At 37.6% G+C, this 23,843-nt stretch overlaps 2 protein-coding genes across 4 annotated transcripts in view; one reads left to right on the top strand and one right to left on the bottom strand.

The window, feature by feature from the left end:
* The window catches only part of form3 (formin 3), a 94,281-nt gene extending 74,200 nt beyond the window's left edge, over nt 1-20,081 (top strand). For all 3 annotated transcript variants that reach the window (XM_053759420.1, XM_053759419.1, XM_053759418.1), the window contains 22 exons: nt 506-614; nt 1,107-1,187; nt 2,623-2,782; nt 3,454-3,487; nt 6,391-6,529; nt 6,780-6,959; nt 7,330-7,450; nt 8,144-8,340; nt 8,623-8,727; nt 9,777-9,955; nt 10,549-10,737; nt 10,927-11,053; nt 11,365-11,517; nt 12,381-12,578; nt 13,355-13,477; nt 14,743-14,866; nt 15,130-15,258; nt 15,754-15,894; nt 16,417-16,573; nt 16,751-16,875; nt 17,469-17,543; nt 17,879-20,081. In XM_053759420.1, the coding sequence (XP_053615395.1) occupies nt 513-614; nt 1,107-1,187; nt 2,623-2,782; nt 3,454-3,487; nt 6,391-6,529; nt 6,780-6,959; nt 7,330-7,450; nt 8,144-8,340; nt 8,623-8,727; nt 9,777-9,955; nt 10,549-10,737; nt 10,927-11,053; nt 11,365-11,517; nt 12,381-12,578; nt 13,355-13,477; nt 14,743-14,866; nt 15,130-15,258; nt 15,754-15,894; nt 16,417-16,573; nt 16,751-16,875; nt 17,469-17,543; nt 17,879-19,272 (4,233 nt within the window). In that variant the 5' untranslated portion in view covers nt 506-512 and the 3' untranslated portion in view covers nt 19,273-20,081. The remainder of the gene's footprint in view (nt 1-505; nt 615-1,106; nt 1,188-2,622; nt 2,783-3,453; nt 3,488-6,390; nt 6,530-6,779; nt 6,960-7,329; nt 7,451-8,143; nt 8,341-8,622; nt 8,728-9,776; nt 9,956-10,548; nt 10,738-10,926; nt 11,054-11,364; nt 11,518-12,380; nt 12,579-13,354; nt 13,478-14,742; nt 14,867-15,129; nt 15,259-15,753; nt 15,895-16,416; nt 16,574-16,750; nt 16,876-17,468; nt 17,544-17,878) is intronic.
* Nucleotides 19,934-23,455, bottom strand: LOC128678103 (uncharacterized). Its single transcript, XM_053759422.1, has 6 exons — nt 23,324-23,455; nt 22,476-22,977; nt 21,975-22,243; nt 21,599-21,813; nt 21,164-21,266; nt 19,934-20,497 (listed from the first exon to the last, which is right to left on the bottom strand). The coding sequence occupies exons 1-6, from the start codon at nt 23,399-23,401 to the stop codon at nt 20,375-20,377; spliced, it is 1,290 nt and encodes a 429-aa protein (XP_053615397.1). The 5' UTR covers nt 23,402-23,455; the 3' UTR covers nt 19,934-20,374.
* Nucleotides 23,456-23,843: the final 388 nt, after the last annotated feature.

The following is a 23,843-nucleotide window of genomic DNA, read 5'->3' as shown; positions in this document are numbered from 1 at the left end:
TTTGGTATAATCTGTACCGATTCTTTTGCTTTTTTAATGAAATTAAAAAATATATATAATAAAATGGCGTCGCCCGTCGGCCGTCGCCGGCGTGTGGGCGCAGAATTTTTATGTTTTCTTGTTAAAAAAAAAATGTGGCAATTTGATATATAAATATAATTAATTGTTTATAAGTACCTACGTTTAACAATGCAGATAAGTGAAAAAAAAAACATTGGCATCAGTATGCAAAAATTGGAGAAAAATACACGACAGCTATTGCAATAATCAAGTGCGTATAATATAATTGTTGGATTTTCCGAGAATCGAAGTGAAAAGCAGAGCATACAGCATACATAGACCTGATGATGCACCCAAGAATTCTTCAACGGTTTAATGCAAGGGTTATGATTTTTTGTCATGTGTTGAAGTCACGAATTTGTTGCAAGAAAATCTTTGAAATCTTGTGGCAAATGTGCCGTCTTTGTAATAAACTTGTTTTTCAGTGTAATGTTGTTTGTTCCAGCACGGGCATGGAGAGCCGTGTGGGCCTGGACTACATCGTAGAACATGCAGAATATGCGGGCAAACTCGCTGCGGCCCTCTCCTCACCCGCCGCGCCTGTCAAGAAACAGGTACCTTTACCTTTGTGTTCATCACACTCAGTATTCAATAGGAAATTCTTATTCACTAGAGTGAGGCACAAGTTGGCAATGTTATCTTCAGCTAACTTGGAAATCAATTGGAATACAGGCTTAGGATAATCCTACCTAGGAAGTATAATGATTAAAATTTAAGAGCGACTCGTGTTGGAGTTCCATGGAAATGTATTTATTTTCATTGCCAATAATTTCACTTCACGATCAATGTTTACATCCTTTTCCTTTTCTTTTATAACTAGCTCTCAATTCCAAAGCCTCGCCTTCCAAAGCCCCCTTTTTTCCTGTTATTTTTCCTTTAAATTTGTTAAGAAGACGTTTGTGTCGTATCAAGTGAATAAGGAGAGCCTGTGCCCCAGCAGTGGGGAGTATTAAATAGATGTTGATGATGATACATGGGGGCAGACAGATAGACAGCGAGAAGCGACTTTGTTTATACCAGGTAATGATGTCATCAACTTCTTACAGGTGTTCGAGCTGCTATCAGCATTATGCGTGTACAATGCTGACGGCTACGCAAGAGCTGTGGACACCCTCGACCGATACAAGGTATGTTCTCGAATCGAGATTGTAAAGGGCCATGGCCTATCTTCCTTCTCTTTCTCTTATCTGACCGTTTTCCTAGATAGTTCCTCAACCGCGGCCCAAGACCCACTTTTTTACTAAGTACTTCTCCACTTCACATCTTTCGGCATCCTTGGTAGTCGGACCATTGACACGCATATCATCCTTGGTAATTAATTATCTTCGTTATCAATTCAGACAGACAGTCTTAAAATCAGTGCCGAATATTGTGCTGTATTTTTTTACTCGAGCCCCTGATATCATAGCCGTGATAGCAACCCTTAGTTGAAACAGAGATAATAGTTGTTCGATAGCAGTGAATGTAACCCTCACACTGCACACCCACAGAGCCTAATCAGGACTAATATTATAAATGCGAAAGTATGTTTGTTTGTTTGTTACCTCTTCACTATTATCTACTCAATCAATCGTCTTGAAATTTTACATAAGTACGTGTAGTTTGAAGTATCGAGAAGGACATAGGAGACCTTTCATTCCGGAAAAATAAATTTACACGGGTGAAGTCACGGGCAAAAGCTACTAAATTTATTGCCTACTAAGTATTACTTGCTTTCTTAACTTTACAAGATCAAATTACAATAATAAAACCTTAACTATTTCAAATTTATTGGTTTACTTTCTAAATGTCCATTTAAACACTAATTGGAGGTAAACCACCCACACAGTTTTCAAAAGTAGCTTAGAAGGAATAGTCGTAAAATTTGTTTGACGTAACTATAACTTTGCTTTTCATATACATACATACATCAATTTATATTTAAAAAATGGTAAGCCCTTCTGGCATAATAGGTTTACCAACACTGTTTGAATGAGTTTCTTTCGGCATTTCTTCTCAGCAGTGGTCGTTCCGAAATGCTAGTAGTTTGTAGCTTTGGTAAACATCATTTAATTTAGAATATGACGTGAAAAAGTGCCTGTGAAGGCTTAATTTCTGAATAAATGATTTGATTTTGATTTTAATTTTGATTATACCTATTATCAATCAATATTTTTGTAGATCCAATCTATACATAAGCTTAAATTATGAATATCGGATTTGGTAGCTAAAGGATTCTGGCGTGTGATTTGTACCCTAGAATTAAACCACTCTTATATATATATATCTTATATTATCTATACTTATCATCTCTTGGAGGCAATTTAGGGACACATAGCTTAGGTACCATATAGTCAACAATAGAATTCCCAAAGACGGTTACGCTAAGCAAGCGGCCGGTTGAAAAATCACAGCGGAATCTATAGAGTTATAAGATTTTTTTCCCTGACCACAGGATTTTGCGGTGTGAAGAATCACGTGATGAATAGAAATATACTTACTACAATAAATATATTTCCATTAATATACACTAATAATAGTAATTAATTTATACTGACAATTCCTAAAATAAATGATTTACAGACTTTAAAAAACGAGAGATACCGTCTGAACATCGTAGTGGAAGAGCTGAAGAATGCAAGCACGACAGACTACAAGACTGCTCTGGTCGCCTTCATCAACTGCCTTATCATCTCCGCCCCGAGGCTCCCCGACAGGATCCGGGTGCGCAACGAGTTTATCGGTAAGGAAACACCTTTTATCTCTACCTCAAAGTCAATGTCTAAGCATTTACTCTGAAATTAGACATTCACAGGCAGTTTTTGATGATTCCAAACCATGTAGTACTAGCTGCGTCCCAGGGCTTCGCTCCCTTGGGAATTTCAGTATAAGAAGTACCCTATGTGTTCTACCACCAGTAGATTTTGCGTGAAAGAGTAATTTACATACTCGTTACGTTACACATACATCCTCACAAACACAACAGCTACATTTTAGCACGGTCTTCATAGGTAAATCTTGTCAGATCATAGGCATGCAGATTTCATTATTATAAAGTCACTCATTGCACTCATAGGAGTGCAATGAGTGACTTTATAATAAACACTTCACGCTCGCTCACGCCATGGGTATCTATATACCCAAGGCTTGAGCGAGCGTGAAGTCAAATACCTACTTACATAAATTGTGCGACAAATAATTTATATGTATACGCACTTAGAAATCATTAAAATTATAGCCTCTTAAAGATTTATTTTTATATAAAGAGAGTGATCTTGAGCAACCAAGATAATAAGATGGGATACAGCCCAATTAGTGGATGCGGTCCCTGATCATAGTCCATCTTCTCAAATATTTAAATACACTAAGATATTTTTTCATTTTCTTAAACTCGGCTTTGGTATTTTGTTACAGGACTCGGTCTTCTCCCTACTTTAAATAATCTCAGGTGAGTAAACATTACAATCTTTACATCATTCTACAATTCTTTGCATTTTAGTTCTAGCTCTCATTTGGATCATTACTAACTAGTTGTTCGCCGCGAACTTCGACCTCGCGAACACAATATATACATACATACATACATACATACATACAAAAAATGTATTTTTGCCCCAAGTAGAATGTTAGACCTCGTTCGCTTCGCTCGGTCAATTACTTGAAAAGAAATATTACATAAGTTATCCCATGAAAATCGTCATTGGCCCATCCACACACACAACAAGGCACCATCAAGATACAGATTATATTGCCTAAAACACACTAAAAAGAAATAAAACTCCACAACAAGTTCTAAAGTGCGATATGCTATTTCGATAAAATGTAAATGATACAAAATAAATTGAAATCATAGCTTTGCATGCTAACAGACAATTTAAAAACATTAATGATAATAAAAGTCATGGTCTTTTTTTACGAAGGACCAATATATTTTTTACTATACTTTTTGTTCGTTTCACTTCAATGATTCGTTATGGTAACATGATATCTAAAAACTGTATCAATGATCTATAAGACAAGGCGCAGGAGAATAATCAAGTGTCTGATGTCAATGATTCATTGTACAGCAAAAACTTTGTCATTTACTTTTATGTTTATGATATTTAAATAAATACTTATTCATACTTAGTATAAGAAATGTCACTCTTTGTTACTATGTGAGCCAAAATATTGCGTAACAATAAGTAGGATTTAATGTTTTGGAAACTAAAACCATTTTAATTTAAAGTTGAGCAAATATATTTGCAAGTAATTAAATTTTTTCTCTAATAAAATCATTACAACCTATTGGGAAGATGATGTTTTTTGAATAAGCAATATAATAAACCAGTATTAAAAATGTCCAGCTAATGGCCTAATCGAAAAGTAAATTAATACATAATTTATGTTATATGATTAACATGCACCTTAGTGATGTTTCTTCGCATTTGAATTTACTAAAATGAATTATAAGAATTATTGCCGACCTCACATAGTTTCTGAGACATGATTCAACAAATTGACTTAATGAAATTGGCATATTAATTACATTTAAATCACCAGAACCAATCATACTACTACTACCTATCTGCTTATAAGGAGACGAACAAATCGTAGGACATTATCAACAAATGTGCAATCCTAAACGCAAAGTTAAAGGATATCTCAAATAATACGAATAAAAGGAATTTTAAACATTTGTTGTAGAAATAGAAGCATAAGTGATTTAATTAACATTATACTTAGATTTTGGATGTCTAACAAGATATTTTGTGTCTATTTTAATAATTTTAATAGAAATTAAACTTTTCACACAGCACAAATTATGTGAGCGATAAAGTGAAAAACTGAATACATAGTCGGTATCCAAAGAAACCAATGTCACAAATGTTTTGGCGTCCCATACAATTTGGCTGATCAACTAACTTAGTATGGAAAGTCGAGTGCACTCAGTGCACTGAGAATATTGAGAAAATTTGTGCAGTAAATAAAAGATCATAATATACTTACTTATCCTGTGGTCGAAATATTTTACCACAGTTTATTGCCCTTTTTGTTATAAGTACCTACGTAATACTGGTTCTGATTGATCACAAATTGAAAACTTCATAATCAGACTCAGACGAAAAAATAATACCTATATCAAGTCAACGAATTTTAACAAAACGGCGTTCGATTTTGATAAAATATCTAACAAAGAAAGAATAATTCCGAATCCACCTCAACCGCAATAAAAAGGTCTCGCGTGGGAGCTGGTCTTTCCTAAAAAGGCTCCGTTTATTAGAGACCAGTTTCGCGAATAATCTTGTCCACACGGCACTGATGCTGATTCAGAGGGAGATGTTATGTAAAGAACTGACATCATTGGAAATTAATACTGTTAATTAAAGCAGCGAAAAATAGGAATAGGTTCGACATTGTGGCCTTCAAAAAGAGTCGCTTTCTTAAATATGATAAGCAACTTATCAATAACTCTTTACCATGGATTGTTTTGCGTATGTTTGTTTACTATTTTAGATATAAAAAATGGTACAGTTGATGTTGCATTGAGGTTGTTGCGTCGCCACTTTTCTTTTTCTCCTCTTCCGAAGTAGTAAATTTAGTTTTAAGTAATTTTTTTATGTCAATTAGACTGCAGTGCTATTATGTATTGCTGTCAATGTTTATTCAATGTTATATATATAGCCAAATAAACGATGCCTCTGACAATAAAACCGAAACTTTTAGGTGGACCACTCTAAATTCTGTACATTAATAAGAAAGTGACAAGTTTAACACTTTACAAAGTCTCAAAAATGCCTACTCAAAAGTGTTCTCATAGTTTATGGCCAAGATAATATATATGCTTAACTATTCTATTAACATTCTATCACACAAAAACTTTATCAATGCTACCGTAGTGTAGCGAGGATATTAAGAGTTATATAGGATAGGTAGTCGAAGACACTTCCTTTCAGGTTACAAACTCAATGTAGCCAAGTAAATTTAATACTCGATCCCTTTCAAATTACTCGTCAGCTCATTAAACTAAATTAATGACAAAGATAACTCAGATAAACCAGAAGGTTATTGGACTCTAAATAAAAAATATATAAATTCTTTTTGTGGGATCCATATTAAAATGAAATCATTGGCTAATCCGTTCAATATTAAAAAAATAATGCTTATTATGTTCATATTATTATCTTCGGAATTAAGCTAACAACCGATATTAAACGTAAACTAAGCACTTTATATTTGAGACGAGATGAGACGACTAACCTTTTTTTAAATATTATATTAATACATGTAAACTAACTTTGAGAAAAAGATATAAGTAATATACATAGTTTATGCGTCGATCGATGCTAATATCTAGATTAATGTCTTCAGACATGAAGCTGCCAGTCACCCAGACCTGGGTGTGCAACTGGATGTCTTCGAAGAACAGAGGGAAAGCGACGAAGCCCAAGGTCCAGGCGGGATCAACCTCAACTCACATCTCGATGTTTTTTACGCAATTCTTAAACAGGTACACATGTTAAATTAGTTTACTAGTGTGTTTGCTACTTGACACTAAATGATGGTAGTCGCAAAAGTCAAGTCACATTTGAATAAAAACTGAAACCAGTACACCAGACTCTACTCTTAATAACTCAATAAGAAAGAAAGAGTACAGATAGGGACTAAATCAATTCTTCTACGGTGTATGGTTTCAGACCAAGAATTCGAACACCACCTCTCGTGGAACTTAGCAATAACAGCAATGCCAAACCCAACAGGTGTCAGACACTCCACAAGAGATCCCGTTCCTCAGCATTCTGCAGCACCTCCTACGGATAGACCCTAAGGAACCAGTCAGCGACATCCTGTGGGACACAGCCGAGACACTAGTCCACAGAGCCACATTGCTGGAGAGTAGGGAAGACGCTGCAAAGCTGTTGAGGGCTCCTAGTGTTCAGGTGAGATTAAACTAAGGGAGAAAACTCTTTTTACAAATAATTCAGATTCGCCTGTCCCGATGTTTACGTCATTTCCATCTAGTTCGAATTTATTTTATCATAAAATACAATGTTTTTATAATGAAATTCAGAAGAGTCAGCATTGTATGATGCCTTTTTGCGTGGAAATAGATGGAATTGGGATGAGATCTTTTATTAGTCTTGGTGGAGAGTGACATTGGTTATTTTCTGCCGCGGGCCGACAAAAGCTAGTCTAGTTTGATATAATCTTGTTCGTCTGACTCGGAAACCAGACTTTAAGATCCATAGCTTTATTTCGGCTGAGGTAGACGGTGGCGCTCAGAGTGTTGAAGAAAGTTCTGTGGCACAGGCTAAGGTGGGGTGCTCGTGCGCGCACAGAGACGCGTCCGGCGCCGGCGCAGGCCGCAAGCAGAGCCTGCAGCGCGCGCTGTCCCCGCCGCCGCCGCCGCCGCCGCCCCCTCCCGCGTCTGGTATGGTTGCCTAGTATTCTGTATTGTATGTAGTTTATATTATTGTTGTAAAATTGTATAATGCCAATCTGACTCATGTATATTCTCACAAGAATCAAGAAATTGGTTCACGAGTAGGATTCCACTCATGTATATTTTCCATCACAAGAAGAAATTGGTTCACTAGTAGGATTCCAACCTGGGACCTTTCAATCAACGGCGTTTAATCGTTGGACCATCACAACTTCAGGCAATAATGTAATAGACAAATACATAAACACGGTAACAATTATACATGCCTTAAAAAGTGATGCCATTGTTCAAGTCTTATTATGTAAATGTGACGTCATACGCGTTGCTAGAATTTGTAATGCAAAGTATTGAATTGCATGCAAGTTTTCTTTCAAATCCCCACAGGTGGGTTTTTTCTATAGCTATTTGATCCCACTAATAGGCAAAAAGCTGAAAAGCTTGAAAGGGGTTTCTGTATCCAACTTCTGTCACTCGCCAGTTTTTGACTTACTTTGTCAAAGAGCGATAATTCGTCGGACCATTTCTGTATGTCTGTCGGTCTTCGAATGAATTCGAAGGCCCTTACCGCTTTCTGATAAAATATTATATTGTAATCTATCAGATAAACTAACTACTTAAGATAAACTACACTAAATCGAGATATTAGAAAATAACGTTCTCTAATTATAGTTTTAATTTCAGCAATCCCCCCACCGCCACCGCCAGCGATGATGATACCACCTCCCCCACGGGCGCCTCCCCCTCCAAATCAACCTCCCCCCGCACCCGCGCCCCCCTCCCCCACTCCCATGCCAGACATCAAGCTGCCGCAGCAGGAGACACCACTGCCTAAGACTAAGATGAAGACGATCAATTGGAACAAGATTCCTAATAACAAGGTGAGTATTTTACAGGCTTTAAGTTTCGCCTGTCCCGATGTTTGTTTGTCTGTAATCAAATCTTCCAAGTTAAATTTCACCTACTTCCGAAAATTCACATGTGTGGATGTGGGGATTTTTAATTAAGAGAACTCTTTGAGCAAAAATGCGATGGGGGGAAATCTAAAAATTACCTGAATAGGGATCAATTTAGTGGATTTGCTGAATAACCATAAATAAATTTATGGACAAAAGTTTACTTAATGGAATAAGGTCTTAAAACTTCATCATCTCGTCCTCCAGGTCATCGGGCAGAAGAACATCTGGTCGATAGTAGCATCCAGTCACAAACACTCACCCAAAACAGAACTGGACTGGACGGAGATCGAAGGGCTCTTCTGTCAACAGGTAACATCGCTATATTACATCCTATATTAACACTTTCGCGGACGCTCAACGAGACACAAGCCAATAATGAATTGGCTCAAGAACGTCAGAATGCAATTTAATTGTGACTGAACTGCTATAGCAGTCGTGCGTCTACGAAAGTATTAAGAAATATTTTGGATTACCATGTAATTTTTTATCATAATTTTGGTAGCAGAGCAGCACAGCGTTCTGTTATGGATGAAGTGTCTCTCTTGTCTGTGCCTCAATGTCCAATGTTGTGGGTATTTTCGTTAAAGATTAATGTCTAAATTAGTTACTTGGAACTAACATAGTCTTTCAGTTATTTACTAATATTTATTGTGGTGATAACCCACACATTAGCCCCACCATCACATTAATATGACGACCTCGGTGGCGCAGTGGTAAGGTTCTTGCCACTGAACCGAGAGGTCCCGGGTTCGTTCCCCGGTCGGGTCACGATGGAAAATGATCTTTTTCTGATTGGCCCGGATCTTGGATGTTTATCTATATATGTATTTGTTATAAAATATAGTACCGTTGAGTTAGTATCCCATAACACAAGTCTCGAACTTATTTTGAGGCTAAATCAATCTGTGTGATTTGTCCTAATATATTTATTTATTTATAATATCAATTTATTATATTACTTGGCGAAATATAAAACTGAAAACTGTGTAGTGACCGGTAAAAGAAAACTATATAAGTACATCCTAATATAATTCTTTCTAATATTTTTAAACCCCGACGCAAAAAGAGGGATGTTATAAGTTTGACCGCTAAGACTATCTGTCTCTGTACGTGGCACCGTAGCTCATCAACGGATGAACCGATTTCAATGTGGATTTTTTTATTTAATAGTTAATTTTTATGCGGCAGTTTTTAGATACGTTTAATCAAAATCGGCTTAGCCGTTTAATAGTTGTAGCGAAATGAATATAGAAGGTTGTTTAATTTGTCTAACAAATAAACTTGCGTCGAGATATTTTTTGTTTATCGTGATGGTCTTAAACAAAGACATGATAATATATTTATTTCCGGTCCCGCAGAGCCAGCCGCCCGGGTCTGCGGGGTCGGCGGGGTCGGCGGGGTCGTCGCCGCGGCTCGGCCGCAGCGCCGCCGGCGACGCGCCGCCCGAGCGCCGCGCGCGCCGCGACGCCGCCGAGATCACGCTACTGGACGGCAAGAGGAGCTTGAACGTCAACATCTTCTTGAAGCAGTTCCGGAGGTATGATCTAGGTCATCACGTAGCTATGCTTGATGCTTATGATAAATATTTAATATGTAGAATAATATTTTTATCTATTGTTCGTTTTTATCTATCTACATCGATGCATGGAAATATCTGTTATTCTCATTTGAAATCACACTGGTGCAAGGCAAGGAATGTTTGAACGTCAATATATTCTTGGAACAGTTTCGAAAGTACAGGTCTATGATCTAGGTCCAATTTTTAGAAAGTTTAGTTATTAAAGCGAATGAAGAGAATGTAACGAAATTTAAAATTCGTAAAATGTAAGGTATAGGGCAAGAAAAATAAAGAACATTGTGCCAAAAAAGAACAATGAAAATAATCAGGCATTCGGGACTTAACCCGTAAATGTGATCTTGAGATTAAATAAGTGCTGTACATTACACTCATGATATACTCATTCCAGCTCAAATATATACATATGTATAAACATAAGACATATTCAATAAAAATATTCATGGGGGTTTTTATGGGATTAATGGTAAAAAATAAACTGAATACTGAAGTAGTTAAATATAATCTCAAGCAAATCTTCAATTTTTTTATATTTATTTATTATTAATTTTCAGTTCCAATGAAGACATAATCCAGCTGATCCGTGAAGGGTCCCACGACGACATCGGCACAGAGAAGCTGCGGGGCCTGCTCAAGATCCTGCCGGAGATCGACGAGTGTGAGATGCTGAAGGCTTTCACTGGAGACGTGACGAAGCTGGGCAACGCGGAGAAGTTCCTGCTGCAGCTGATACAGATTCCGAAGTAAGTGAAATTTATATGTAGATAGATATAGTCCAAAAGATAAACTGACAGACAATACCTACTGTATCATCAAATGTATTTTGAGTATAATTATAGTAATATTAGTTTCTTGGGTAATAAACAGGTTTATTACCCAAGAAACTGATATTCTTGACACTCGATTATTTATTTATATATATTTGTTTTCAGCTACAAACTCCGAATAGAATGTATGCTGCTTAAAGAGGAGTGGGCGTCAACGGCTGGTTACTTGGAGAGTGCGATCAACGCCATTCTCGTAGCCGGAGACGACCTCATGTCTTCCAGGGCTATACAGGTGAACTTCATTGTCATCATCATACTTGTAGTCCTATTCTATATCATTTTCTACTCTTTTTGTAATGATATACTTAGAATCTCTACCAGAACTACCGAAGATGTTACCAGAAATATTTTATCATCTAGGATTGTCATTCGCTCACACTTTGTGATTAGACAATCTTCAATATCAATCCAGTAATGGTAATCCCTTTCATTCGACATTTATTTTCAGCAGATTTCTTCGGAAGTATCTTTTTGAGAAAGTAAAAATCAACAAAAGTGCCTACGAAGGACTGACTTCTGAATATTTTTGCATTAATTCTGCAGGAGATATTGTACATAGTGTTGATATCGGGCAACTTCCTGAACGCGGGGGGGTACGCGGGGGGCGCGGCGGGCGTCAAGCTGGCGTCGCTGCACAAGCTGCCCGACATCAGGGCCAACAAGCCGGGGGTCACGCTCATGCACTACGTCGCTATGGTGAGTTGAATGAATAATAAATATATTAGGACAAATCACACAGATTGAACTAGCCCCAAAATTCGAGACTTGTGTTATGGGATACTAACTCAATGATACTATATTTTATAACAAATACATATATAGATAAACATCCAAGACCCGGGGCAAATCAGAAAAAGATCATTTTCCATCATGACCCGACCGGGGATCGAACCAGGGACCTCTCGGTTCAGAGGCAAGCACTTTACCACTGCGCCACCGAGGTCGAGGTCGAGTTGACTTAACTCTCTCCTCCACATGTTCCCGATTGCGGTGATGCCCTGGGCAGCGTCCGTTGTGATTTTACAACCGGCTGCCCGCTTGACGTCGACTTCCTTTAGATAGCTATTGTTGCCTATAAGCTGCCTAGGCTATATGTTTCTTAATCGCCTCGTGCAAATCCACAGAAATATGGAGTAATTCTTTTATTCTTTCTTTACATCCTGATTACGAGGTGCCATTTTTATACAATGTTCTATTTTTACATTCATTTCTGACAAGAAAGGATTTAGTATCCAGTGGTGTAGCGTTTTCGGTTGTTATATCGACACGCGAATAAGAAGGTACCTACCCTCAAACCATAATGGTCTTTTTATAAATTTCGACGAGCCGTGTGCATTATTGATTACCACCAAACATCAAGCAGCGACATTAACTATAATAAATATTCAAAATGTAATCAAATGGCCGATTTTGATTCGTAGAATCGTAAAAGCGCGACAGGCAAAAAAACAATCTCTCATTTGTAATATTAAGTAGTATGTGATTTTTTAATGTGAGTTATATCTAAAACAAAATAATAGTAAGCCAATTAAGAATACAATTCTCCGTCATTGCCGCAGCAAGCCGAGCGCAAGAACAAAGAACTGGTGCACTTCGCAGACGACACGCGCGTGCTGGAGGAGGCGGCCAAGGCGAGCGTGGAGCAGCTCTATAACGAGATCAAGACGTTGTCCAACAGGATAGGGCTGCTGAAGAAGGAGATCCAGCAGCCCAACACGCAGCTCGACATCAAGGAACAGATGGGGGATTTCTTACAGGTATAGTCGATGATATTTGTAAAGTTATGGGCAAGGGTGATGAGACAAGAAACCGGATCGAATGGAAAAATCATAAAGATTGGACTAGGAAACAATTAGTTTCTATTGGATGAAAATTATGATCTACAATCTCCTACCTGTCTCTTATATAAGACCTATATTTGTTAATTGACGTCCTTTGAGAAAAGGCTGCGGTGAAGTTTGTTGCGCCGCTTCTTCTTCACTTGCGCTTTGGAAGCCGGCAGTAGACTTAGTTTAAGTAATTTTTTTGACGACAATAAGTGATGTATATCATCCTAAATTGAATAAACAATTTTGAATTTGAATTTTAATTTGAATTTGGATCTGAGCGGTTTCCCGCTTGTTTCTATCAACAATCATGTCATCCCTATATTATATAGCTAAGTAATCAAAAGGTAGTATCTGTATAATAGAACGCCTTATCTGAAAAAAGAGATCTAGTAGCCAGATCGGGTCTTCTTACAGTCGTTCTCAAATACGTATCAAAGTGATCCCTACATGACCAACACTACACTACACATGTGTGACGTGACTCTGTAGACTGAAATCTGGTAGGATATCAAAGATTTCTTCTTAGTAAAAAGCGAAAGAATATACTTAATTACACCTATGCATGTCTTTTGTCTTAGTTACAATAAAGTTCTCTACAGTTTGTTTCCTTTAAATCTGATATTTTTTAATATAAATCTAACAAGATTGTAATTTGATTTGTGAAATACCACAGACTATATATTATTCCCATATTTGTCGTCCAGGTTGCGGAGCAAGAAGTGTCAGCGCTAAATAAGGACATGGAGGATGTGGAAAGCATGAGGAAACAGCTCGCCGAGTTCTTCTGTGAGGACCCAGTGGCCTTCAAGCTGGAGGAGTGTTTTAAAGTAAAGTTCCAACATACATTTCATTTTCTATACTACTTACTTGAAGATTGAAAACAAAGTCGCCCGGCGCGTCTGTTTGTGTCTAATACGGATTTGATTCAGTTTTCCGGTTTAAAGAACTTTATTCTCATAGACACATAGCCACGTACATGAGAATTAATTTAAAAATACTATATAATGTTTAAAGCGCACTTAAATAGAACATATTATTCCGTAAATAACAGCACAGTAATTTTAACTAGGCCTAAAAAAGAAAAAAGACAAAAATGGAAAAATCGAACCAATTGCTGCGCCATTCTAACCAATCAGATAATCATAACTAGGTAGTATTTAAAAGCATCAAGAAGTTGGATATTTTTTATGTCTGACGGTAGCCGATTATAAATCTGTGCTCTCTTAAATGTGAGGATTCGCTTACCATAGTTGGTTCGGACTTTAGGCAGAATAAGGTAGCTGGCGCGTCGTGTGAGTCGCTTTGCCACGTGTCTTGTTTGTGTGAGTGTGATTGAGGTATGCATGGTTTTGTTCAATACCTTCCGTACGAATGCATGTGTTATATATACTATACTATATTGTTGTTGTAGATTCATTAGATTTGTTTCTTTGTGAACTTTAGTACAAGAGCTAAGGTATGGATAATGGAAGAGTAACTTTATAAATAAAATTATATTTCGGTGTTTTCACTGTTATTTACACAATTACTTATCGAAGGTTTATATATACAGTACAGCGTATCAGCGTATGATAATATTAATTGGAATCGAAGACCAAGAAAACTATGTAGACAAGTATAACCAAATTTGATAAATGATTTCCATACAACTTTCCGTCCCAATCAAAGAATTGCCAAGACTTGGCACTTGATGAGTGACGAAAGACGACAGCGTCTCGTTTCCTCACATTTTCTAATAAACACATCTCTTTTTTGTCTGAGCGAAATGGAAAATATGCCGGGGTCTACTTTCTCTGTCCATTTGACGACCTCGGTGGCGCAGTGGTAAAGTTCTTGCCACTGAACCGAGAGGTCCCGGGTTCGATCCCCGGTCGGGTCAAGATGGAAAATGATCTTTTTCTGATTGGCCCGGATCTTGGATTGTTTTATCTATATATGTATTTGTTATAAAATATAGTATCGTTGAGTTAGTATCCCATAACACAAGGCTCGAACTTACTTTGGGGCTAGCTCAATCTGTGTGATTTGTCCTAATATATCTATTTATTTTATTATTTATGTAAGTATGGCTTGAACCTTCAATTTCTTCCAGATTTTCGTCTCGTTCTGTCTGAAGTTCCGCTCGGCCGCGAGCGACAACGAGCGGCGCCGCGCCAACGAGGAGCAGGCCGCGGCGAGAAGGCGAGCAAGGGATGCGGCAGCGGCTCGCTTCAAAGGTTTGTCTCTCATCCTTCATGTTGAAATTAAAGAGTTAATATTTTTTAAATTTGCGCTTAGAACACATAAAACTTCATATAGGTACTTAGGTAATGGTAATTATGTAGTCTTATAACCGGCCTAACACTATCAATATAGGTATTTAGGCAAGGCTTTATTCTAAGGCTCAACCACTCGTTTGCATACTGTAAAGTTAACTAAATAGGTAACCGAAATAAGGGCTGTTTGCCTGATGCCTATTATATATTTGACTGTTCCACAGGTGGTAGTATATGCAGTACCCCTGTGTCGGAGTGCGAGTCCCTCATGGAGTCTCTGCTGCTAGACATCCGCAACGGACTTGGTCGAAGGTCATTGAGGTCAAGACCTCACGACCCTTCGCCATCGCCAGGTAACGAAATTTTCATTTTAAGATGATCTTACACGTAGCTCGGATACCTGGTTAACAGTTAGCGCGCATCTCTATATATACTTTATAAAGAGCCATTTCATTTCGGTTCAACTCTAAGTGAACCCATACTTTTCGGCTTCTGAGCATTTTCCATTTTGTTCAAATTATTAGTTACTCCCAAAATGATTCTGCTCGTTTCCTCCTCTAACTGCTACTGCGCTGAGCGACCCTTGATTAAACCAGGTTAAATCCAGAAAAATAAATACTTGCAAAAAAATGTTCCACTCGGAGTGGAGCAATTAGATACGAATAACTTGATTAATCCGTTACTTAACCAGGTTAGGTATACCGGTTTTGAGCCTATTTTGTATTGCCATAGCCTTAGCTTATTAAATCCTTCTCACTTTTGTAGGATTTTTTAATATATTTTGATGGCTCGTAAATTTATCAGCCAAGTAAGTATATCTACATAACAACCTACTTAATTCATTTCAGACGTGACTCCAACAGGCAGCCTTCGTCGCCGTTCCAGGAACAGCAACGGCGGTGACGATGAGGAGTCCCTTCTGGAGTTCCTCCGACACACGTCACCAGCGGCTCCGGAGCTTCGGGAGAGGAGCGCTTGGGGCAGCCTTGGTGAGCTTTTGTATACTACTCTAGCGGGAGCGAGGTGACATGATCGACCGCCACAAAATGAAGATTTTCCCGCCAAGCTAGGTGATGCGCCTGAGAATAAATTAGAATAAGGTACCTAGGCACAGGTGATGCTGGAATCTGCTGGAGTTCCTACGACGTAGCATGTTGTACTGCTGAATTGACGATCATTATACTGATGGAGTGTCTGCAGAACTCCATCAAATAAGTAGTTTTTTTTTTACATGAAAACTACTAGTTATATATTAGTCAGAATTGATGTAGCATCACGCATGAGTAGGATTCGAACTTGGGACATTTCAAATTGGGAAATTTCTCCAATATTTACTTTAATGATTTCTGATATATTGGTTCGGAATTTTTTTATGTAGCTAACAGGTCCCATGGTTATGTATGCTGGTATGACATAATTTTTCATTTAAACGTCAGCGTCACGCAGGTTAAAGTCAACGTTAAAGTAGACTGGTGCAACTCACCCTAAGTATTCTTATTCTTTTGTTTCAGACCGTTCCTGGTCCCGTCGAGCCCCGATCCGCGCTCGGCTCGAGATCCCCGAACGAGAAAGAGAGAGAGAACGAGAGGCAGAAAGGGAAAGAGAGAGGGCGGTGTCACCACGAGCACCGGCCTCGCCAGCGCCGCAGCCGGAACAACCGAAACCCAAGTCAGTATTCTTTAGTCGAACATACGAGATCCAGAACTGCTAAAGTTTGTGTCAAGTAGAATGAGACAAAAGTGTTGAATTTTAGTTTTCCTCGTCTTTGCGCGTCGACGATATCCAATGAATATATATCTTTTTAATGAAACCTTCAGACATATCAATCCATGCATACGTTTACAGAGAATGGCGTCAGAAGATAGAATCCTGGCTGCGCGCCAACAGCGCGGAGGAGAAGCGAGATGCAGAGTTACGAGAGCGAGCGAGACGGCTGCAGGCCAACAGGCGGTCCTTGGAAAACGACTCCGGTAATTGCAACCATTGTTTTATCTTTTTCTATCAACACTGGATCACAATCATAACATTGTTTTTGTATACCTTTTTACTTTGTGTACTTGTTATGCCTCTGCCGAGCTCGTGATAAACTCAAAAACTTCTTACTGCATTAAGTTTTATGCGGCCGAGGAAGGTTAAAGTTATTTATTATGTTTTTACCCGAGCGAAGCCGGGACGAGCCATTAATAAAGTGTCTGTGAACAATTTACCTTTTTCTGTAGCGAATTCTCAATTTGCAATTGCAACCTAGTGCAATTTCAATAATCTATAATTTCAAACACAATTTTTATTGTTTCTATGAATAAACTTTTGCCCGCAACTTCGTCTGCGTAAATTTTCCGGGATGAGACGTACCCTATGTCCTTTTCGATATTTCAAAATACATGTATATGCAAAATTACAAGATGATTGGTAGTAGTCGTGAAGAGGAAACAAAACAAACTTACATGCTTATTTGCATTTGTAATATTAGTTAGCATGAACTATCAATTAAGTACGACGTGAAGGTCTGCTTCGAGTGAGTTTCCAGTAGTGAGTGTTGGTGTTTGTTTGTTTGTTTGTGCAGAGAGCGAGGCGCGCGCGTGGCGGCCGGCCGTGCTGCCCGACAGCGACGTCGTGCGCGCGCTCGAGGCCGTCGAAGGTCTGTGCCATTCTTATTGCAGTTTGTAGCTCCGACAGATGCTGTTTGGTGACGATCATGACGCGAAAAACTGCTGTGCTTCTTCTAGTAGTTTGTAGATGATGACAGATGCTGTTTAGTGACGATCATAACGTGAAAAACTGCATATGAAGATCTAAATTCTTGACTAAATTTGACTCCAGTCTTATACATTGCTTTTATATTGTTCTTAGTTATATATATTAGTTGTTTTTTTTCTGTCATTGGCATCTTAAATAGGTTCGCTCATAGTTTTAGTCTTCACTTATAAACAAATGAAAGTAGTTACATACTTAATACTATTTTTTTATTGACAGATGTTCAACCGCCAAAGAAAGACAGAGTCCCGTGGAGGAAGACGGAAGAAAACGAAGAAATGAGACGCCTCAGGCGACAACGATCAAAACAACAAATCGAAGCCACACAACCACTAGTCTCCATCACTGAAGAGGAGAGGCGCAAACTACCAGATATCAGAGTCACTAGCGATAAAGAGAACGTCACCAAAGTAGAAAGAACGGATCGAGAAATTGATGCTGACAATATTGAAACTCCACCAGCTCAAAGGAAACTATTCAACCCACCGCCAGACAGAGAACCCTGTCGGAAATTCCAACCGTCCCTTTCTAGATATAACGTCAATGAAAAAACAAAAGAAACGGAAATGAAAGACCTATGTCAGGAAATTTTGGGCGATGGACAATTTGACAGATTCTCAGCAGCTAGAAGAACGAGAAGATATAAAAGAAATAATGATTCTAGTTCTCCAGAAGACGAAAAGAAACCTGAAAGCCCTGCTGAAATCGTAGCTGAAACTCAAGTTATCAGACCTACAAAATTAGAAATCCAAGCCTCATATCCAGTAGATGCTCCACAAGAAGTAGCAAGACCTATTGAAGTTGTGGTTAAAGATGAAAAAGAAAACAGACTGAAAAAATGGCAGGATAGACTCAAAAACCAAAGCCAAACTACACCAACCAAAGAGACAAAAGCACCTTACTCGAGAATGAGGCGGCAGACTTCTATAAACCAAGAAGATGTACAAAAAGCTATAAGAGAACTAAAATCTCCGACGGAATCACCCACTGGGGTTTGGTCAAGGAATGCGTATAGGAAATCAATGAATGCTAAAATTGAACATAAAGCACCAGAAAGAACCACATCTCCTCGAATCTCCAAAGTCAAAAGTGAACATGAATTGAACGACGAAGGTTTTGAAGAAACACAAAGTCTGAATTCGGAAAGTGCTTCACAGGGTGCATCGTCAGGTTGCAATGTCGAATGCGACTCTCCTACTCCAAAAATCACAAAATCTCCCGACCCAAAGAGAATTTCGGCCAAAGAGACTCGTACTCCTCCAAGGACCCCTTTTGATCCAAAACGAAACGTTACACCGAAAAGAACTAGTTCTTTACGTGTAGAAAGATCTACATCTCGAGCGTCATTGCGGAGTTCTAGGAGTTCATTGAATAGTTCGGCTTCTGTGGCGACAGTGAAAAGAGCTCCAGCCCCAGTCAAGTCAACACCCAAACCTGTTCCAAAGCCAGTATCCAGAATGCCAGCGTCTAGGTCTTCTTCATCAGGCAGCTCAGTGGGAACTTCTAGACCTCCTTTAAAAACTACAAATAGAACATCAGGATTTATGAGACCAACACAAGCATCCAAAAGTCGATTGACTCCTCAGCAAATAGTCAGAGCTAGTGTCAAGTAGATAATTAAGAATTTTCTGGTGCCTTATTGTTAAAAAGACATTGAATTATTGAATTTATACTCATATATGAGTATAAATATACTCATATCATACAAGAGTGTGTTGTGTGAATGATTTTTCTAAATAGGTAACGATTCATGCTATATTATGGTATAGTTTTGAATCTTCCTAGAACGAGAAAAAAAGGAGCGTTTCGTATTTTTTTTAAAAAGGAAAATTAAATATAACTTTAATTAACAAAATATTATTGAAATCTTCAGGTGCAACAGGCGTTAGAATCTCATCGAAATCTGAAGCTTTCAATGACTGATATTTTTAGATTTATTTGAATTAGATCTGTTTATTTCCCGTACGATAAAATTTTATATTTTTAGCTAGAATTATTTAAATATTTTTGATGTTCTATAATGTGCCACGATTAAGTACGGGTCCTTATAATTATTTATCATATAGTTATACAATTTTTTACATAGTCTAATGGAATAAATCGTGTGCGAAAATTTAGTTAGAAATCTTTTGAAAATAACTACTTTTATTTTTGTTATGTATTTATTTACAAACTACCTACCTACTTATAAAACACAGTGAGTTATACCAGTTTATTTGGCATTATTTTGAAATATATTACTATAAGTATTCCATAGAAACATACAATGTATGATCTGATTTTCATGTAATATAATATATTCCATAAACTTATAAGAACGTCACAAAATGTTCATATTATTAAATAAGTTTTAACACCAATGTTTTATTATAAGTATGTTTATCTACTAAACGACACACAATAAATGTTATAAGTATCTAAAGATTATTTACATTTGTTACTAACACCACAAAATTAACTACTTATAAACCTTTAATTTACTTAGTTATTATTCTAATGAACAAATTATTTCCATTCAAACACAAGAAATCCAATGATTCTTTAACTCTGTCAATACAGGTATTGGCTATTTCAGGAAATAGTATAGGGATATACATATTTTCAGGATGAAATGGAAACTTTCTTGATTTTTGTTTTATTTCTAGATTGTTATTATGGTAGGTACTACACGGCTTTTTATTATTAGCCCAAACTTTATACGTGTATGATATAGGATTATATCAAAGCCGCATCTACAATTTCCTGAACTAATTCGGTCATCTTCCTTCTGCATGTCGCATTTGATGTCCACACAGGTTTTACACAGGCTTCCCCATTACCGGAAGCCGTCTCACTTTCCTGGTAATGAAAATAATATGAGTAATTATCTTAATAACATCATTACATTATATATTATTATAAAACAAAGTCGCTTCACACTGTCTGTCCCTATAATGCTTAGCTCTTTAAAACTATGCAACGGATTTTAATGCGACTGTTTAACACATAGAGTGATTTAAGAGGAAAGTTTATATGTATATATGTTATATGCATAATATTGCACCTGTGCGAAGCCGTGGCGGGTCGCTATTTATCTGATATTATAGATACTAAAAACATCATCTCAGACATAATTAGTTATAGGCAATTAAGAGCGACTTACGTAACTATGCAACTTTGACGCTATAACCTGACTACCGCCAGTATGCGCCAAACTGATTGCTACTATTCAGTTTATGAATCTGTTGAAATCGGGTCGTTTAATACAATCATAAAATTTTCATTCGAAATATAAAATTATACTAACAAACTATTTTTGACGGTTTAACAAAATGCAACAGTTTGTAAAACCCATGTCTTTTACGTTGATGATCTAATGTAGTTCGGGCATACGTTTCTAAGGCCTTTAAGTAACCTCTATCATGATTATTATTACTAATATTGTTATTATTTGATGTTGAAGTGGCAAAATAGTAATTAGCACCTGGTATTACTGTTACTTTTGATGCTGTAAAAACAACTTACATAAACATTAGGTGCTTCGTCGCTGTCACAGGTCATGATGGGGTACATATCAAGCGCCATGCCAAGCCCGAACCGACCACTGCGTTTGAAATCATCTTGTAACCTGTACAAGAATATGATGTGGTGTTAGTGTACACATCTGAATTTTGTTGACATTAGCGTCAGCTGTAGAAGGCAGGTATATATTAATTTTAAACATACATTGGTGGTTGAACCACGAAATATACAGACACGTAGCACGATAATAACGTCCACATTCTGTCTCTTTTTCCCATATTGTGTACCTATAAATCGTTTAAAAAAAGAGAGAACGTGTAGATACAATTACGTGCTACGTGTTTTATGTTTCATGGTGATTAGTTATTTAGAAACTGTTAACTCTGGATTTCTTACTCTACTTTGTTACGAACTAACACTAAGTTTGTTAAAACTTACATCTCGAACAAGGCATCTCTGTTCAAACTGCCATGGAACACTGAATCCTCATCACTCATCTCGATCAATCTCGCGTGAAGCTCGTCAACGTAATACTCGAATAGTGATGACAGATGGTCGGCCCGTTGTTGCTTGTCTAGACATAGATACATTACGTAAGCCAAGTCCAGGGTAGGGGACGCATAGCGAACCAGTTGGAAGTCCACTACGTACATCTGAAATAAATAATATTTTCAAAAAATACCCTGATAATGATCTACCTAGTGGTAACATACAGCTTTTAAGGTTAGACACTGGGTTTACTTAGGTATTTAGAGCAATTAGTGCGCAGCTAGATTCTGTAAAAGTATTTGGATAGGTAACACGCACTACTTACCTCAGCAATATCACCATCCACATATCTAAACAAGAAATTATTGGTCCAACAATCTCCATGACATATCACTGCCAGCGGTTCTTGTGGCGTAACCAAGTCCACCATGGACTGGAAGAAGGTATCTTCACTACAGAACTGCTTGAACTTTTCCAAATATTTGTCTTTATCTTCGGAATTGGCCAATTCCTCTTCAACCATTGTTATTGCATTTTTTATCGCTTGTGTATAGTAGTCTTTATAGTAAGCATCGTTTTCTGGGACGAAGAATACTACAAAATGATACATTTGAAATAATCACCTAGTTGGTACGTATATCAACACAATATTATAATTAGTATCAGAGTCATAAGTGAATTAATGAATAGTGAAATACCAGAAAATGAATTAGCGTTAAAAGCAGTATGAATAGAACGAATGATAAGTGACAAGGCAAGAGACTAAATGAAAAGAAATGGACCAACCCTACGAAGCGGTAAAGAAGAAGTACTTAAGTAGACCAACCTTCAGAAATACCATCCTTATCATTAATCAGCTCGTAAAATCCTTCAGGATTATGATACTTCATAGCCAGCGACAAAGCATGGAAATGTGACAGATGCTTCAAAACAAAATAACATTGCTCAACGGTCAAACCCTGCCTTCTATCCGGCATCACAAACCCATATTGCTTCAAATCTTTCATCACGACCAAATCATTCCTTGCTAGGTAGCATTTTGGTAAAGATTTAAATGGATATTTTACTTTTTCCCACAAAGATTGGAATTTCGAAAACGCTGGCCAGATTTTGTTATAAAAAGCAACTTCGTTGCAGAACAGTTCGTCGGATTTGTAATAGTCCCTTCTAGCGTGGCTTTCTGGTAAACATTTGTAGATAATGGAGCCTTCCCACGGTTCATCCTTTTCACTGGAGCCATCGGGTTCAATGTGTTTTTTGATGCCAGTTAATGATATCCTGTAGACCATTGACGTATAGTTGTCACCTCGTTTCGAGCCTGGAGCACCCTGAAATAATTCGCTTAACATTTGTTACATAAAGTTGGATTGTTTTATAGTTCCTATGTTCTTCCTATGTTGATTTAAGTGAACCTGAAACTTTGATTTAGGTCTTTATAAGTTTTGAATTGGCATCGTCACACATCATGGCACAGACTTTGCCGGAAAGGAAACTAAACACTCATTATTGTAAAATATATTGAGGAGAAATTAAGAAATGTTAACCCCTGAGCTATCTTCATTGGTATGGATAATTGAATTTATTTTCTCATTCACAATTATGGCTATATGTGTAGAGGTCTCCTTGTTTTCTGAAAAAAATATTCTAATATATAATAAAAAAAAACCTTCTCACATCGAACCCTGTTATGGTGACGTCTGGATGCTCCTCAGCCAGCAAACCCTGCAGGAACTCTTTAGTGATCTCCGTCATGTCTCAACCTAGTCCAGAAGGGAACTGTGCCTGTGGGGACGCCGTAGCTGCCATTACCGTGATAGGTGTACGGTGAGCATACTTTCAAGGAAAATCGGGAAATGGTATATATAACTTGATAACTAGTGGCATCTGGCAACAGTAGTTGTGTAAACCAATCGTGTTTTCCTCATGGTGTTTTCCTTTATCAGTGAGAGTTAGAACCAGGACCTATCGATAATTATCACTTGACCACAATGTCCACAATAGTTTTAACTATAATTTATGTAGCGTTTAAGTACCTGTTTAACCTACTTCATTAATATATTCTTTGCAAATTCACGTACCTACTTAATTTGGCACTGACCACTACAGATGAAATTCTATTGAAACGTCAGCTGCAACAAAACGCCCAATGACCAGTAGGTTCGAATCGAGAAGGAGACATAACTTTGAAGTGGTT

Source organism: Plodia interpunctella, chromosome 19, assembly GCF_027563975.2.
Source record: "Plodia interpunctella isolate USDA-ARS_2022_Savannah chromosome 19, ilPloInte3.2, whole genome shotgun sequence".
In the NCBI taxonomy this organism is placed as follows: domain Eukaryota; kingdom Metazoa; phylum Arthropoda; class Insecta; order Lepidoptera; family Pyralidae; genus Plodia; species Plodia interpunctella.
The sequence above is the reverse complement of the archived record's forward strand: the minus strand, read 5'-3'. Positions and strand labels throughout refer to the sequence as shown.